At 40.8% G+C, this 18,390-nt stretch overlaps 1 protein-coding gene across 3 annotated transcripts in view; it reads left to right on the top strand.

Annotated features, from left to right (window-relative positions):
- tafa3b (TAFA chemokine like family member 3b) overlaps positions 1–18,390 on the top strand; it is a 208,692-nt gene that overhangs the window by 171,640 nt on the left and 18,662 nt on the right. For all 3 annotated transcript variants that reach the window (XM_062998428.1, XM_062998427.1, XM_062998429.1), the window contains exons 3-4: positions 13,204–13,353; positions 15,779–15,903. In XM_062998428.1, the coding sequence (XP_062854498.1) occupies positions 13,204–13,353; positions 15,779–15,903 (275 nt within the window). The remainder of the gene's footprint in view (positions 1–13,203; positions 13,354–15,778; positions 15,904–18,390) is intronic.

The following is an 18,390-nucleotide window of genomic DNA, read 5'->3' as shown; positions in this document are numbered from 1 at the left end:
CTAAGCACAAGCGTGGGATGGAGAGGTGTAAAATATATATATATATACAGTGTATCACAAAAGTGAGTACACCCCTCACATTTCTGCAGATATTTAAGTATATCTTTTCATGGGACAACACTGACAAAATGACACTTTGACACAATGAAAAGTAGTCTGTGTGCAGCTTATATAACAGTGTAAATTTATTCTTCCCTCAAAATAACTCAATATACAGCCATTAATGTCTAAACCACCGGCAACAAAAGTGAGTACACCCCTTAGTGAAAGTTCCTGAAGTGTCAATATTTTGTGTGGCCACCATTATTTCCCAGAACTGCCTTAACTCTCCTGGGCATGGAGTTTACCAGAGCTTCACAGGTTGCCACTGGAATGCTTTTCCACTCCTCCATGACGACATCACGGAGCTGGCGGATATTCGAGACTTTGGGGCATCCTCAAGCGGAAGGTGGAGGAGCGCGAAGATGTTCTATTGGGTTTAGGTCTGGAGACATGCTTGGCCAGTCCATCACCTTTACCCTCAGCCTCTTAAATAAAGCAGTGGTCGTCTTAGAGGTGTGTTTGGAGTCATTATCATGCTGGAACACTGCCCTGCGACCCAGTTTCCGGAGGGAGGGGATCATGCTCTGCTCAGTATTTCACAGTACATATTGGAGTTCATGTGTCCCTCAATGAAATGTAACTCCCCAACACCTGCTGCACTCATGCAGCCCCAGACCATGGCATTCCCACCACCATGCTTGACTGTAGGCATGACACACTTATCTTTGTACTCCTCACCTGATTGCCGCCACACATGCTTGAGACCATCTGAACCAAACAAATTAATCTTGGTCTCATCAGACCATAGGACATGGTTCCAGTAATCCATGTCCTTTGTTGACATGTCTTCAGCAAACTGTTTGTGGGCTTTCTTGTGTAGAGACTTCAGAAGAGGCTTCCTTCTGGGGTGACAGCCATGCAGACCAATTTGATGTAGTGTGCGGCGTATGGTCTGAGCACTGACAGGCTGACCCCCCACCTTTTCAATCTCTGCAGCAATGCTGACAGCACTCCTGCGCCTATCTTTCAAAGACAGCAGTTGGCTGTGACGCTGAGCACGTGCACTCAGCTTCTTTGGACGACCAATGCGAGGTCTGTTCTGAGTGGACCCTGCTCTTTTAAAACGCTGGATGATCTTGGCCACTGTGCTGCAGCTCAGTTTCAGGGTGTTGGCAATCTTCTTGTAGCCTTGGCCATCTTCATGTAGCGCAACAATTCGTCTTTTAAGATCCTCAGAGAGTTCTTTGCCATGAGGTGCCATGTTGGAACTTTCAGTGACCAGTATGAGAGAGTGTGAGAGCTGTACTACTAAATTGAACACACCTGCTCCCTATGCACACCTGAGACCTAGTAACACTAACAAATCACATGACATTTTGGAGGGAAAATGACAAGCAGTGCTCAATTTGGACATTTAGGGGTGTAGTCTCTTAGGGGTGTACTCACTTTTGTTGCCGGTGGTTTAGACATTAATGGCTGTATATTGAGTTATTTTGAGGGAAGAATAAATTTACACTGTTATATAAGCTGCACACAGACTACTTTTCATTGTGTCAAAGTGTCATTTTGTCAGTGTTGTCCCATGAAAAGATATACTTAAATATCTGCAGAAATGTGAGGGGTGTACTCACTTTTGTGATACACTGTATATATATACTGTATATATATATATACACACACATACCGATCAGCCACATTAAAACCACCTCCTTGTAGCACTTTGTAGTTCTACAATTACTGACTGTTGTCCATCTGTTGCTCTGCATGCTTTGTTAGAAGCCTTTCATGCTGTTCTTCAATGGTCAGGACCCCCACAGAACCACTACAGAGTAGGTATTATTTAGGTGGTGGATCATTCTCAGCACTGCAGTGACACTGAGATGGTGGTGGTGTGTTAGTGTGTGTTGTGCTGGTATGAGTGGATAAGACACAGCAGCGCTAACAGAGTTTTTAAACACCTCACTGTCACTGCTGGAATGAGAATAGTCCACCAACTAAAAATATATCCAGCCAACAGCGCCCCTTGGACAGCGTCCTGTGATCACTGATGAAGGTCTCAAAGATGACCAACTCAAACCGCAGCAATAGATGTGTGATCGTCTTTAAAAGTGGACCAACTAGGTTTGAGTGTGTAATAGAGTGGACAGTGAGTGGACACGGTATTTAAAAGCTCCAGCAGCGCTGCTGTGTCCACTCATACCAGAACAGCACATACTAACACACCACCAACATGCCAGTGTCACTGCAGTGCTCAGAATGATCCACCACCTAAGTAATATCTGCTCTGTGGTGGCCCTGTGGGGGTCCTGACCATTGAAGAACAGCATAGAACAGCATTTGTTTTCTAACAAAGCATGCAGAGAAACAGATGGACTACAGTCAGTAATTGTAGAACTACAAAATGCTTCTATATGGTAAGTGGAGCTGATAAAATGGGGTGATTTACTACATAGAGTCCAGTGATTCTGGGGAACCGGACCCTTTACAGTCTTGAACAGCGGTGGTAAAAACATGAAAATAAATTGAGGTGATTGAGATGACAGAAAAAACATCATAGCACCGATTGGCTAAATGACTCTCGGTTGGCTAGCGATAGAGGCCGGTCATTTTGTCAGAGTGAGACTTTGTCTCTGGTGGGATTTGCTCGGCAGAGTGATTCTGTTGACTACATGATAGCCTTAAAACACAGCACTTCCTCTAAAATAACATGTTACCAGCAAGACAAGCAAGCTGTGTAGGGTGCAGCGTGCTGAGCGCATTCGGGAAATCTTTCTTTAACAGGATTAACTGCAGAGCATGTTGCTATGAATCTCAGACATCTCCATCACAAATATGAGACATTTTTGTCAAAGCTGAGGACAGAAGTTCTGGCCTGCAGTGTCTCTGGGCTGATTATAAGACTGTGTGAGTTCAGGAGCTTCTGACTGGCTTATTCAGAGGGATAGTCATCATTCAGCGAGCTCTCCATAAGCGCCAGTGAGAGTCGACCACGGTCTCCCATAGTGAGCCAGCTGAGGCCTTTCAAGCTGGAGTAAGGCTAAGCTTCAGCAGAACAGTTTAATCAGCCTTTAGCCCTCCATGAGTAGTTAAAGGCGATGCCTCAGGATTGTCTGCAGTAATGGCTTCATTTAGAGGAAGAAGGCAGGGGTGGAGAAGAGCCACAGCACTCCTATAAAACCTGGCATTAGTGAGGATGGCGCATAGCCATAAACCAAGCACTGCAGCTTCTTGTTAAAAATAGATGATATTGTTGAGCAGTCAGTGGAGTTATTCTCACGCAAATGGTTCCTGGAATACACTTAGCTTTTCTGCCCTCTGTTTATAACCCACGATCCAAGAAACAGATCAGAGGAGCTGAGGATTTTTAATGGATCATTAAGTCTTTAATTCATTTTGCTCTCCTGGAACTGCCCCATATTGATCAGGATCGATCACTGGGCAACAGATAACTTAACATCCACTAGGGATGTAACGATTCACCACAATACAGTTAATAACCGATTCAAAAACTCCACAATTCAAATCAATTTGACATGTAAAATGAATCGATATTCACTTTAAACAGCAGAGGGCGCTGGCACTATACACCTCGCCTTGTTGAACGTCAATGGCGCTATACGCCTGGTTGCCAAATTCTGGGATTTTCAGCCAAATTGGGCTTAATTAAAAATTGTTTTGCATAGTTTGTACTTACCTCAGAGATAAGAGGGCGTTCATTATTTAGATAAATAAAAGATAACCACAAATACACTTTTATTTTCTTTTTTAAAGAAAAATAATAAAAGGAAACTTTGTCATAATTTGTCTTCAAGTTCAGTTTAAAAAATCGAGAAAAAAATCATATCGTGAACCCAGTATCGTGAATCGCATCGCATCGTGGGTAGAGTGTATCGTCCCTAGCATTTACTAATTCCTACCTGGGGCTAATTCCCCTACTGGCACCTCAACTCAAATACCCGGAGGAAACCCATTCTGACACCATGTAGACATGGTACTGCGATCCAGGCTACGCAAACGATGCATCAAAATGAAAACGAAGTAAATGAAATATACTTAATTAATGAAAATGAAGGCAATCTGGTCCCACTGTGGCTTACAAGACATAACAAACACGAAATGAACTTGTACATGTACGCCCTCTTGTGGAGGCTTTGTGCTTGTTTATTTAAAATTTGTTTATTTAATTACTATTATTTTTCTCAACGACCCATTTTGTTTCCTTGCTTTTCCTTGCTCTCAGTCAAGAGATGTGACCCAAGGTTTGAAAAACCCGTCCTACACCATCAGGCAGCCTTTTGTTAAGAAATTTTTTCCCCTTTTTCTCCCGACTTCCAATTACCCGATTGCATTATGGTTCCCTCTTTACTGATGTCGATCCTTGCCCTGATTGAGGAAAGCGAGCCCCCTCTGACAGTAGCGGACTGCATCTTTTCACCTGCACGAGGCGAGTTCATATGCGGATCAGCTTTGTGTATGGAGAGCCACACCCTGATCAGTGCATTATCCCCCGACTCTGTGCAGGCGCCATCAGTCAGCCAGCAGAGGTCGTAATTGCCTCAGTTATGAGTAGCTCCCTGTCCGGCTCCTACCCTGTATGAACAACAGCCAATCGTTGTTCATGTAGGCGCCCAGTTCAGCTGGATGCCAGAGCCGAGTTTCAAACCAACAAGTTTGAAATGTCAGCTCTCATGTGCTAGCGCGTTTTACCACTGCACCACCTGAGTGCCCGTGTATACACCAAAATTTTACATCTAATCTAAACTTATTAAATGGAAAATTTAACATAATCTAATCATTAACAGGTGAATATTTAACAAAAGGTAACACCAACAACTGTCAGCTTATAAGAAATGAATGGACATGGCAGAAGTAACCAATCCCACAACATAAAACAGAAGAGTGGCGTCTTTGCCAATTTTCTAAGGCTGTTTTTTATACTTCTTAGCTTCTACCCTTCAGTTGGAAGCACACAGTTCTCCAAGGTGCTGTGTGGCACGCCCAGCGTCTCCTACACCAGGGTTTATCAAACTTTTTTCTTGTTCAAGCAACCCACATTTTGTCCATGATTTTTACCGGGACCCAGGCAACACAAACAATGGATCAAAATGAAACACAAAGCAAAATATACTTAATGAAAATGTTGGCAATCTGGTCCCACTGTGGTTTACAAGACATAACATAAACATACATGTACAAGTTCATGTCGTATTTATGTGCCTGTTAAAATTTGTTTATTTAATTATTATTATTTTTCTCTGAGACTCATTTTTCTGGCTGGCACCCCACCCAAAGGTCCTGACTTAGGGTTTGAAAAACCCTGTCCTACACTGTCAGGCAGCCTTCCGTTAAGACGTGTCTACACCAAAATTTAACATTCTAATCTAATCATTAACAGTTAAATGTTAAACAAAAGGTAACACCAACTGTCATCTGATAAGAAATGAATGAACATGGCAGAAGTAACCAACACCAGAACATAAAACAGAAGAGTGGCGTCTTTGCCAATTTTCTAAGGTTGGTTTTTATACCTCTCAGGTTCTCAGCACCCTTATTTTCAAAGACTTACCTTACAGTTGGAAGCAGTTCTCTGAGGTGCCTTTTTTTGCTGTAGCATTGGGTGTTCTCATAACTGGAATGGATGGGTCCAGCCCAAATAATTAAAAAAGCTTCAGGCTATTTTCACTCCTCCAACAGTGTTTTACAGTTGGCACTTTGGCAGCATTGTTCTCACAGATTTGTCCTTCTGACTGGCAGATAGTGAAGCATGCCAGCACAGTGCTTGTGATTTAATTGTGTACAGTTGGCTTAGCCATGAAAATCTATAAACTAACAGCGAATACAAAATGAACAATTTTTGTGCTGATATTGCTTTGAGAGGCAGTTTGGAACTCGAGATAATTGAGGAAACTTTTGAGGTGCAACTTTTTTGCCCCTAAAACTTTCAGATTTTACACACATACACACACACACTATATGGGCAAAAGTATTTGGACACCTGACTATAAGCTTAAACTGTTGCTACAAAGTTGGAAGCATATTATTATTTAGGCATATTATTGGACAGACAGACGGACGAACGGATGACAGGATAGATAGATAGATAGATAGATAGATAGATAGATAGATAGATAGATAGATAGATAGATAGATAGACATAGGATAGATAGACAGAAAGGATAGATAAACAGACAGACAGACAGACAGACAGACAGACAGGTGGATAGATCGACAAATGAACGAATAAGCAGATAGGATAGACAGACAGACAGACAGATAGACAGATGGACAAACGAATAGACAGATAGGATAGATAGACAGACAGACGAATAGATAGATAGATGGATGGATGGATGGATGGGCAGGTGGACAGACGGACGGATAGACAGATAGGATAGATAGATAGATAGACAGACAGACAGACAGACCAACAAACGAACAAATAAACAGATAGGATAGATAGACAGACAGACAGAAACTATATATATAGTAAAGTTTTTACTTCCACAGTTTCAAGGTCATAAGTGCATCTGAAAAGCAACTCTGACACTTTGCTAAAGGCTATCAGGAAACGAGACGTCATTATAACTGCATCACGAGGACTCGCTAATACATTTTTAATTCACATTTAGAGCAATTAACAGGGTCCTGTGTGGCCTACGAGCATGTTAGCTCAGAAATGTCCCTCAGAAGTGTCAGATTGTGCCTCATTTCCCTCCGCACCCAGTCTGAGTCTGTCTCTTCCACATTCGAGGAGCAAATAACAGAAATATTTGCATTTGACATTTGGGGTTGATTTGGACTCTGGTCTCTAGAGTTAGTCATTTCAGCGTGTTTCTCTCTTTATGGGATTTCTAGCTGTAATAAAATGTCATTTATTGCAGCACGAAATCAACACTGCATGATCCTAAAGGTTTACAGTTCTGCAGTCAAGTCCTTTGAGTTTTACTCATAAAGCTGTAACAAAGGGGGGGGGGGGGGGGGACCAAGCTAGTCATACCAAGCCAGAAACGCCAACAGTGATGTAAACGATTAATGTAGCATCTTGTTTATACCTATTGTTTCTGTTATTGGGCAAAAATTAGGCATCCTTAATGATTTATTGGTATGCACTTTAAATGATTGATGTAGAACTCCACATCAGAGGGTCTCTGGGGGTAAACTTATTGAAAGGATTAAAGTGAAGAGTAACAAAGCAGAAAACTGTGCACCTTGTCACTGGGAGATAGCTGGTTGAAGTCTCATTGCTCCATTCTCTCTGGGTGGGTCATTTTCCCATGTCATTTAAAGCAGTGGTCCCCAACCACCGGACCACAGACAAGGTACCAGGCCACACAGAAAGAATAAATAATTAGAGATCGCAACAAAAGCAATGAAAAATGCTTCCATTTTCAACATCCTATCATTGTGATGCGGGGTTTTCTGCAGTGAGGGCAACCAAAACAAATTTAAAGTAAACTGGACATAAGGAACACACTTCGGGTGTTATTGTCTCATATCACTAGGTGGGAGCGTCTCATTGCAGCGAAAAAAGCTCAGGGTTCCCACTGATTTTACATCATTGGTGAGTAATATTGTTATGCACTGTGTGTTTTTTATCATGCTCGTCAGATAATTTTATTTTAAATCCTCATGACCCCGCCGGTCCGTAATATTACATCTTATATGAAACTGGTCCGTGGTGCAAAAAAGGTTGGGGACTGCTGGTTTAAAGATCCAGTGCATTTACATTTTCTGCATTCAGCAGACGCATTTATCCAAAGTCTAAGCAATTGAGGGTTAGGGGCCTTGCTCAAGGCTCCAGTGGTGACAGTCTGGCAGTGGTGGGGCTTAAACCAGCACCCTTTGTTTGTTATGTTTTAGGGACAGTGGTAGTCTAGTAGCTAGAGCATTGGGTTTTTAACAGAAAGGTTGAGGGTTCGAATACCAGATTTGCCATGCAGCCACTGTCGGCTCGAGAGGTGTCGTACAATGGCTGACCCTGCACTCTGACCCCAGCTTCCAAACAAGCTGGGATATGTGAAAAACATACATATATATTACTATAATCTCTTCATCACAGCACCTGTTAGTGGGTGGGATATATTAGGCAGCAAGTGAACATTTTATCCTCAAATCTGATGTGTTAGAAGCAGCAAAAATGATCAAGCGTAAGGATTTGAGTGAGTTTGACAAGGGCCAAATTGTGATGGCTAGACGACTGGGTCAGAGCGTCTCCAAAACTGCAGCTCTTGTGGGGTGTTCCTGGTCTGCAGTGGTCAGTATCTATCAAAAGTGGTCCAAGGAAGGAACAGTGGTAAACCAGAGACAGGGTCATGGGCGGCCAAGGCTCATTGATGCACGTGGGAAGCAAAGGCTGGCCTGTGTGGTCTGATCCAACAGACGAGCTACTGTAGCTCAAGAACTTCCTGGTTCTGATAGAAAGGTGTCAGACTCCATGCCTCGACGGCTCAGAGCTGTTTTGGCAGCAAAAGGGGGACCAACGCAATATTAGGAAGGTGGTAATAATGTTATGCCTGCTCTGTGTATATAACACATACTGTATATACATACACACATATACTGGACTGGACATGCTCCTAGGGTTTAATATGCATTCATACTGGTGTCTCGGAGTGTAATGCACTCTGTTCTTTACCACTTTCTCCCTGCTGCTCTCTGGAAATACTTTAGCACTTATTAAATGGAAAAGTGGTGTTTTGCTATCTGACTTCCGGGAAATAAAGGATGGACAGTTTAGGATAAAGGCCCAGCTAGTGTTTTATTGATCCAAATCAAAACATTTTAATGCATGAGACAGGATCTGTGGATAGCTCTTTAACAAGTTAATGGTACTGCATGTTGGTGGGAAGTAGTGTCCACAGTATAAACAAATATATTAAGATAATAAATTACAAACTACAACCCCAAATCTGAAAAAGTTGGGACAGTAAGGAAAATGCTAATAAAATAAAAATGCAGTGTTCCTTACATTTACTTTGACTTTTATTTCATTGCAGACAGTTTGAACACAGATATTTCCCAAGTTCAAACTCAGCATCCAGGAAAGGCTGAGTCTTTGATGAGCAAAGATGATCAGAGGATCTCCAGTTTGTCAACAAATGTGTGAGAAAATGATTGAAATGTTTAAAAAACAATGTACCTCAAAGAAAGATTGGAAGGGATTTGCATATTTCTCCCTCTACAGTGCATAATATCATTAAACCATTCAAGGAATCAGGAGGAATTTCAGTGCATAAAGGCTCTGAGTTATTAAGCATGGACCATCACACAGTGGAAACGTGTATTGTGGTCAGATGAATCAGCATTCCAGGTCTTTTTTGGAAAAAAAATAGACACCTTATGCTCCGGACCAAAGACGAAAAGGACCATCCAGACTGTTATCAGCAACAAGTCCAAAAGTCAGGGTCTGTCATGGTATGGGGCTATGAGGCATTTTCCATGCTGTCCCAACTTTTTCTGATTTGGGGGTTGTAGTTTAATAAGCTGAATAGAGAGAACAATACACCTGGTCATTTTAATAAGTGGTCACTTTAAGTTGTGAGAAGCTAATGACTCATGTATGATGTCCTGGTGATTATTGTTGACATGTAAATCTGTGAAATCTGTGAATTATTTTGTATGATAATTTTTTATTATTGTAAAGTGCCGTCAAGTCGATTCCAACTTTTGGCAACTATACAGACAGTGTTTTTCTAGAACATTCCATTTCTTTTGGGTCTTCAGGCTTCTTAACAGCTTGTTCATTGTTCATCTAATTGTATCCATCCATCCTGTTGTTGGCTGTCCGTTTTCTTTTTTTACCTTCAGCACTTCAGCATAATTGTCTCTCCCAATGAAGTTCTAATCATGCAGCCAACATAAAACAGCTCAAATCTGGTTATCTTCTGATACTAGCAACCAACACACAAACCCTAAGCTTTATTACACTGGAATATATTTTGCGATTCACACTCCTCCCAACATTGTAATACATGGTGGTAAAAGTGACTGATTATAAGTGAGCTACTGGTGAACTGCACCAGACCTTGAGTTTTTGTAAAGAGGAGACAGATATTAGGTGCAGCTATTGGTTTTGCAGCACTACTTGATTAAGTACTTTGTGTGTTTGTGATTTTATCTTGAGGACTTTTACATCTTTAGCAAGCTGTTAAAATTCTAAAGTTTCATGTAGATGGATTGAGTGTATTAAGTGTATTTTTGATTCACGACTTTTCTTGCACTAGTGTCTCCAAAAACCTTGCTATCAACAGGCTGCCAGTTCTAACGTTTGTTTATTTAAATGTAATATCATTATTTTAGGTGCCCAGGTGGCACAGCGGGATATTCCGCTAGCACACCAGCACCGAGATTCTGAACACCTCGGTTCGAAACTTGCCATTGATCGGTCGGCTGGGCGCCATCTGGCGGGCATAATTGGCAGTGCCTGCAGCATTTACATTTTCATTTACATTTTCAGCATTTAGCAGACGCTTTTATCCAAAGCGACTTACACAATGAGCAATTGAGGGTTAAGCCTTGCTCAGGGACCCAACAGTGGCAACTTGGTGGTGACAGGGCTTGAACCGGCAACCTTCTGTTTACAGCGACGTGCTCTTCTCGCATGCAATCTGGTATTCCTCAGCAGCGGAAGACAAATTGAGTGTGCTAAATCGGGAGAAAAATGGGGAGAAACAGCACATATATATATTTACAAATTTTAGACACATACCATCTATTGCACAACTACTAAAGCTAATATTTAATCTAATTTATTCAGATAAATAACAAGTATGGTGCTTCCTGCTCAAACACAAGTGGCTACTTGAACACGATGTCTATAGAACATACACACTTTTTCCTAATTCCAGTTAAATTTATTTATTTATTTAAGATTTTAACATCATCTTTTACACACTTTGGTTACATTCATGACAGGACAGGTAGTTACTGGTTGCACAAGATTCATCAGTTCACAAGTTTAAAGTCAAACACAGTCATGGACAATTTTGTATCTCTAATTCACCTCACTTGAATGTCTTTGTACTGTGGGAGGAAACTCACGCAGACACAGGGAGAACATGCAAACTCTACACAAAAAGACCCGGACCACCTAACCTGGGGATCAAACCTAAGACCTTCTTGCTGTGAGGCGACAGTGCTACCCACTGAGCCACCGTGCCGTCCAATTCAAATTACAAAAAAAAAAGAAATACTCATAAAAAACTCAAATACACATGGTTATGCATTATTAATGCTAAAGCATTTTTTATTAGTTTGCATCTGAGAGCTACATAAATTTGTGGTTTATTATGAGGCAGTGTGCACCATAAATCTCTAATTGTCTGTTTTCTCTGCACCCAAAGTATTACATCTGCCGTTTCAGCTTTTTTGTCAATGTATTAATTTATTTTACATTTTTAGATTTAAAACCTGGCACTAAACTGAAGTTGCTTGGTTGTATTCATCAGTTTCCTTTATGTCGTAATATTTTCATCTTATGCATTTGTTCCTATTTTTTCCCAGTCTAGTCATATCCAATTAACTGATCACATTTTGCCTCCTCTACTGCTGCAGACCTTCTTACCGTGATTACATTCATGAACGGTAGTTACTCATTACAAAGGATTCATCAGTTTACAAGTTTAATGTTAAACACAGTCATGGACAATTTAGTATCTCCAATTCACCTCACTTGCATGTCTTTAGACTGTAGGAGGAAACCGGAGCTCCCGAAGGAAACCCACGCAGACACAGGGAGAACGGGCAAACTCCATACAGAAAGGACCTGGACCGCCCCAATTGGGGATCAAACCCAGGACCTTCTTGCTGTGAGGCGACAGTGCTACCCACTGAGCTAAAAAAGCTAAAAATATTAAACAGGAACAGCACTGAAGAGAAATTGGACATAGATGGGAAGGATAACACAATTAGAAATCAACAGTTGAAAATAACTTGAATGAAGCATAAGCATACATTTATCAACCAAAATAACCTATCATCTTGTGCACTGTTTAGGAAACTGTGCAGTGTTATTCATTTTATTTTCATCTGCTTAAAGTAGTAACAGTGCATGAGAAACTGACATGTTACTGTGATAAATATAGTCACATATACTGTGAATCATTTCGAAAAACCATTGAGCCAACTGCTGCATCAAAAAAGCAACCTAAAACCTTTATAAGCAAAAAGAAGCAAAAAGCCATACATCTATTATATACCGAATTGCACCAGAGAGTTCTCTTGACCCGAATGATCTCTAATGTGTGCAAAACTAAGCCCCATATGACTTCGCCGTTTGCAGGTGAAAAGATGCAGTCGGCTACTGCACACGTCGGGGGGGTGGGGGTGGTTAGTCACGGCTCTCCTCGGTCAGGAGTGGAGTTCAGCATCAGTAGAGAGGGAGCAAAAAGCAATCAGGTAATCGGATATGATTAGATTATGAGAAAAATTTGACTTGCATATGTGTAAAGGTAGCAATGACACACAGGCATATATTGGAATCTTAGAGAAGCATAAGCTGCCATCAAGGTGACTTATTCCCCCTGGAAGTCCAAGTCAATGCCAAGCGTCATTCTGCACACCTTAAATCAGCGCATAATATTAGAGCTCGTGTGGCACTTGCCCAGCCTGGCTGCAGTCCAGATGTGTCCTATTGAAAATGTCTGGCACATCATGAAGAAGTGATTCAGACAAAAGTGATCACGGACTGGCAAAAGTGGTTTCCATTTAATGTGTCTAACTATATGTTTGCTAATTGAAAATATATCCTATATACCACTAATTTCACATTCGTATGTATTACCAGCCTAATTATATATATGACACACGCCCCCTCCGACAGGTGTGCAGTAGTCGACTGCATCTTTTCACCTGCACAAGGCAAGTTCATATGTGGATCAGCTTTGTGTACGGAGAGCCACACCGTGATCAACGCATTATTTCTCGACTCTGCAGAGGTCGTAATTGCATCAGTTATCAGGTCCCTATCTGGCTTCCCACCCTGTATAAACAACAAGCCAATCGTTGTTCATGTAGCCACCCAGCCCAGCCGGATGGCAGAGCTGAGTTTCGTACCGACGAGTTTGAAATGTCAGCTCTGGTGTGCTAGCCTGTGTACCACTGTGCCACCTGAGCAGCCATAATCATATTCCTTTACGCATGTGTGTGTTACTATTTCTACAGGGCACGTGAAGGACGGGACATGTGAAGTGATCGCAGCCCATCGCTGCTGTAATAAGAATAAGATTGAGGAGAGATCTCAGACAGTCAAATGCTCCTGTTTTCCTGGACAGGTGGCCGGGACGACTAGAGCAGCCCCATCCTGTGTCGATGGTAAGGTCACATGATTGTTTTTTTGATTTTACACTAACTTTTTAGAAAAGGTCAACCTATAAATGTGTACCGCAAGTTGTTTGAATGAAAGTGTAGCAAGCCGGTGATCCTCATCAAAAAGGTGCAGTTGTGAGGGAAGTGTCTATATTTGAAATGCCTCTGTTAAGCCGGGGGGCATTCTGCCACAGAGCAGAAACAAAAAGTCTATTTCTACAAACCAGCTAGAAAATATTAGTGCCGTTTTTGTCGTTTGGTAAAGGTATTGCTCTGTCAACAGTCTCTAACGCTGCACTCATTTCACAATTTCGGGTCGTTTTCTTTCCTATATTGTTTCAGTATTTTTACTGATTTCTTTTACTAGTCTCACAGTGTCTGTCTGCTTGATTCATTTAATACCGTGTCAACACCGTCCACTTGATGGCACGATCGATTCTGATCTTGTTTTCTTTACCGTAAGAGCATTGTCTGTTCATCCTCTCAACAGCCTGCCTGAGAGGAAATGTCAAATAAAACACCACTCTCCATCCTCCTCCTCCTCCCTTCCCCGTTTCAATCACTTACTTTTAGCCAGCTCTGTTTTCTAAGTGTGCTTTCTGCCACTGTTACAGGTTTATGATTTAGACTTTATTTGAAAGTACTGAGGAGTGATTAGTCAACTATAGATTAGTCAGTTAATTACTTCTATAAGTAACCACATAATAAAATACTACAAACAACTACAAATTGGCTTCTGTCACCCTAACAAAGGGCTGAGTGTTGTGATAATGTTCAATGTCTGGCAATACTTATTTGTCTTAATTGGACATTTATATTGTAATAAAAGTTATATAAAATGAAATTGGAAATGAATCCATTTGTTTACTCAGAATTGAAGATGCTGGCTTAAAAAAAGCAATGGTACAATGTCAATCTGGACTTTGTACCAAACATTGATTCCTTCCTTGCTCCATCTCATCCCTACATCCATCCCTCCACTTACTTAGTATGAATATCAACATACAGTAACTATCATATCTACATAAACAAAACGGGCGGCACGATGGCTAAGTGGGTAGCACGGTTTCCTCCCACAGTCCAAAGACATGCAAGTAAGGTAAATTGGAGATACAAAATTGTCCAAGACTGTGCTCAAAACCTTGTGAACAAATGAACCTTGTGTAATGAGTAAGTACCGTTCCTGTCATGAATGTAACCAAAGAGTGTAAAACATGATGTTAAAATCCTAACATAAACAAAACAAACAGAATAATAATATATATATTGGGAATATCTAGTCATAGCTGCTAGATTTTTGCACTAAATGGTCAATTTATACATATATAGTATATATATATATACACACACACACACACACACACACACACACACACACACACACACACACACACACACACACACATATATATATATGTATGAACCCTAAAACCAATGCACTCTGCACAGACGCCTTTATCCGCCAATCAGGGTCCTTACACAGCACTTGAAGACCCCGTCCACATATTCCGGCCATCCCTCCCTGCAGGCACTGCCAGTTATGCCCGCTAGATGGCGCTCAGCCAACCGGTGGCAACGCCGAATCTCGGCGCTGGTGCGCTAGTGTAATATCCCGTTGTGCCACCTGGGCGCCTTATTCTTTTTTCTTTTTCTTTTTGTTTTGACCAGTTAGTGCTATGATTGTATGGCATAAGTCAACCATGATTACTTAATTCTATTTAGACATTTTGTATTTTGGTTTAACTTGCTTCATAGTCAAGGCAACAGTTCAATATGGATGACTGGATGGATGGATCTTTGGATGGATTTTTTTTTATTTAATTGCCCGAGTCAATTGCTGGAAAGAAAAGCTAGTAGCTCAATAGTCTAAGCTAGCCCACCATCAACAGACACAAATAGTGACAACTTAATACAATTTTATGCATGTTTACACTAAAAATTAATTAAATATTGTTTTCTTGACTTATGTAGCATTAAATATGTCATTTAATTTAAAACCTAAAGAAAAATAATACACAGTTACTAATTTTATTGAGGGAAAAAATAGCTTCTTCAATTACTTTTGCTGGCTGTACAGTTTATTAGTATTTATTCCCTATGTTTGATAATCAGCAGCTTTTACAGCCACTAGTCTTTTGGGTTAGTCTTAATTATGTACTACACAATGAGGAATAATGGTCCATTACTGTTCTAAAACGCTGTTGAGCAGGTGACTAAAAATGCACAGTACTGACCACTTAATTAGGTACATCTATCCAGTATGTGCATGTACTGCCTAAATACAAGCTACACCTACTATACAGAACTATAGGTGTAGGTGCTTATAACATAATCAATAAATGTATATACCAGTTTTTGTGATCCAGTTTTTGTGATCCAGTTCCTCACGTGTTGTGTGTTAATATTTTTTGTGTTGTGCATTTGTGTGCAGCATCAATAGTAGCCCAGAAATGGTGGTGTCAGATGCAGCCATGTCTGGATGGAGAGGAGTGCAAAGTTCTTCCAGATCTCACAGGCTGGAGCTGTAGTACTGGCAACAAGGTCAAAACGACAAAGGTAAGCATGCACAAACACACAAACCAATCAGCTATTTTCTTTGTGTACTTTACAGTTGCGTCCACCCGGTACGAAATTAAAAATCATATTTTTGTTTTATTCTTGCCTACAATGTTGTTGTTTAGTGTGCACATCTCAGTATTTTGTATTGAGAGAGAGAGAGAGAATGAAAGATTCCGCCCAAAATCTGATTGGTTTTTACAGTTGTTTTTCCATAGATACGAGCACAGCTTTCCGACTCAATTCCAGTGGATCATTCGTTTGAAAGGAGTTGTTTCCGATTTGTTATTACTCAGTGATTCAGTTTGCTTTTTCACAGACTGAAGAAAGGTGAAGAAATTGGGGTGGGGGGGTTCGACTGAGTTATATATGCAGTTTGACGGAATGCATTAACAGGTGTCCCATACATCCATATAGGGAAAAATACCTTAAATCTCATTGTCTTTTAAAGTCAATGCCAACGCTAGAACCAATTGACGTTGAGTTTAAGGGTAACACTGTAGCTAGACAGTAGATGTAGCAAATATACAATGTGTTTATATACAATATACAGTGTGTAAAAAAAAAAAAAAAGGATAGTAAAAATGTAGTGTAAGTAACTAGGTGGGTGATACAGGAATAATATAAATGAGATGTACATGGTAGAATGTGAAAGCTGTGCAAATGGCAACATGGCATAAACTAAAACTAAATCTAAACGTAATAATAGGAGTAATAAATGTATTCTTATGAACAGTATATACGAATGTGTGTGTATCTATCTACATATGCACATATTTATGTATGTACAGTGCTGGCCAAAAGTATTGGCACCCCTGCAATTCTGTCAAATAATACTCAATTTCTTGCAGAAAATGATTGCAATTACAAATGCTTTGATATTAAAATGTTCATTTAATTTGTCTTCAATGGAAAACCACAAAAAGAATTGTCAAAAAGCCAAATTGGATATAATTCCACACCAAACATAAAAAAGGGGGTGGACAAAAGTATTGGCACCCTTTGAAAAATCATGTGATGCTTCTCTAATTTGTGTAATTAACAGCACCTGTTACTTACCTGTGGCACATAACAGGTGGTGGCAATAACTAAATCACACTTGCAGCCAGTTAAAATGGATTAAAGTTGACTCAACCTCTGTCCTGTGTCCTTGTGTGTACCACATTGAGCATGGAGAAAAGAAAGAAGACCAAAGAACTGTCTGAGGACTTGAGAAGCAAAATTGTGAGGAAGCATGGGCAATCTCAAGGCTACAAGTCCATCTCCAAAGACCTGAATGTTCCTGTGTCTACCGTGCGCAGTGTCATCAAGAAGTTTAAAGCCCATGGCACTGTGGCTAACCTCCCTAGATGTGGACGGAAAAGAAAAATTGACGAGAGATTTCAACGAAAGATTGTGCGGATGGTGGATAAAGAACCTCGACTAACATCCAAACAAGTTCAAGCTGCCCTGCAGTCCGAGGGTACAACAGTGTCAACCCGTACTATCCGTCGGCGTCTGAATGAAAAGGGACTCTATGGTAGGATACCCAGGAAGACCCCACTTCTGACCCAGAGACATAAAAAAGCCAGGCTGGAGTTTGCCAAAACTTACCTGAGAAAGCCAAAAACATTTTGGAAGAATGTTCTCTGGTCAGATGAGACAAAAGTAGAGCTTTTTGGGAAAAGGCATCAACATAGAGTTTACAGGAAAAAAAACAAGGCCTTCAAAGAAAGAACACGGTCCCTACAGTCAAACATGGCGGAGGTTCCCTGATGTTTTGGGGTTGCTTTGCTGCCTCTGGCACTGGACTGCTTGACCGTGTGCATGGCATTATGAAGTCTGAAGACTACCAACAAATTTTGCAGCATAGTGTAGGGCCCAGTGTGAGAAAGCTGGGTCTCCCTCAGAGGTCATGGGTCTTCCAGCAGGACAATGACCCAAAACACACTTCAAAAAGCACTAGAAAATGGTTTGAGAGAAAGCACTGGAGACTTCTAAAGTGGCCAGCAATGAGTCCAGACCTGAATCCCATAGAACACCTGTGGAGAGATCTCAAAATGGCAGTTTGGAGAAGGCACCCTTCAAATCTCAGGGACCTGGAGCAGTTTGCCAAAGAAGAATGGTCTAAAATTCCAGCAGGGCATTGTAAGACACTCATTGATGGTTACCGGAAGCGGTTGTTCGCAGTTATTTTGTCTAAAGGTTGTGCTACCAAGTATTAGGCTGAGGGTGCCAATACTTTTGTCCGGCCCATTTTTGGAGTTTTGTGTAAAATGATAATTGATTTGACTTTTTTTTCATTCTCTTTTGTGTTTTTTCATTGCAAGCAAAATAAATGAAGATATTAATACCAAAGCATTTGTGATTGCAATCATTTTCTGGAAGAAATTGAGTATTATCTGACAGAATTGCAGGGGTGCCAATACTTTTGGCCAGCACTGTATGTATGTACAAATTCCTCTACTAGCAGTAAAAGCGAGGTGATCGTTCTCATTCTGTTCATCT

Source organism: Trichomycterus rosablanca, chromosome 7 (genome assembly GCF_030014385.1).
Source record: "Trichomycterus rosablanca isolate fTriRos1 chromosome 7, fTriRos1.hap1, whole genome shotgun sequence".
NCBI classification, from domain to species: Eukaryota; Metazoa; Chordata; class Actinopteri; order Siluriformes; family Trichomycteridae; genus Trichomycterus; species Trichomycterus rosablanca.
The sequence above is the reverse complement of the archived record's forward strand: the minus strand, read 5'-3'. Positions and strand labels throughout refer to the sequence as shown.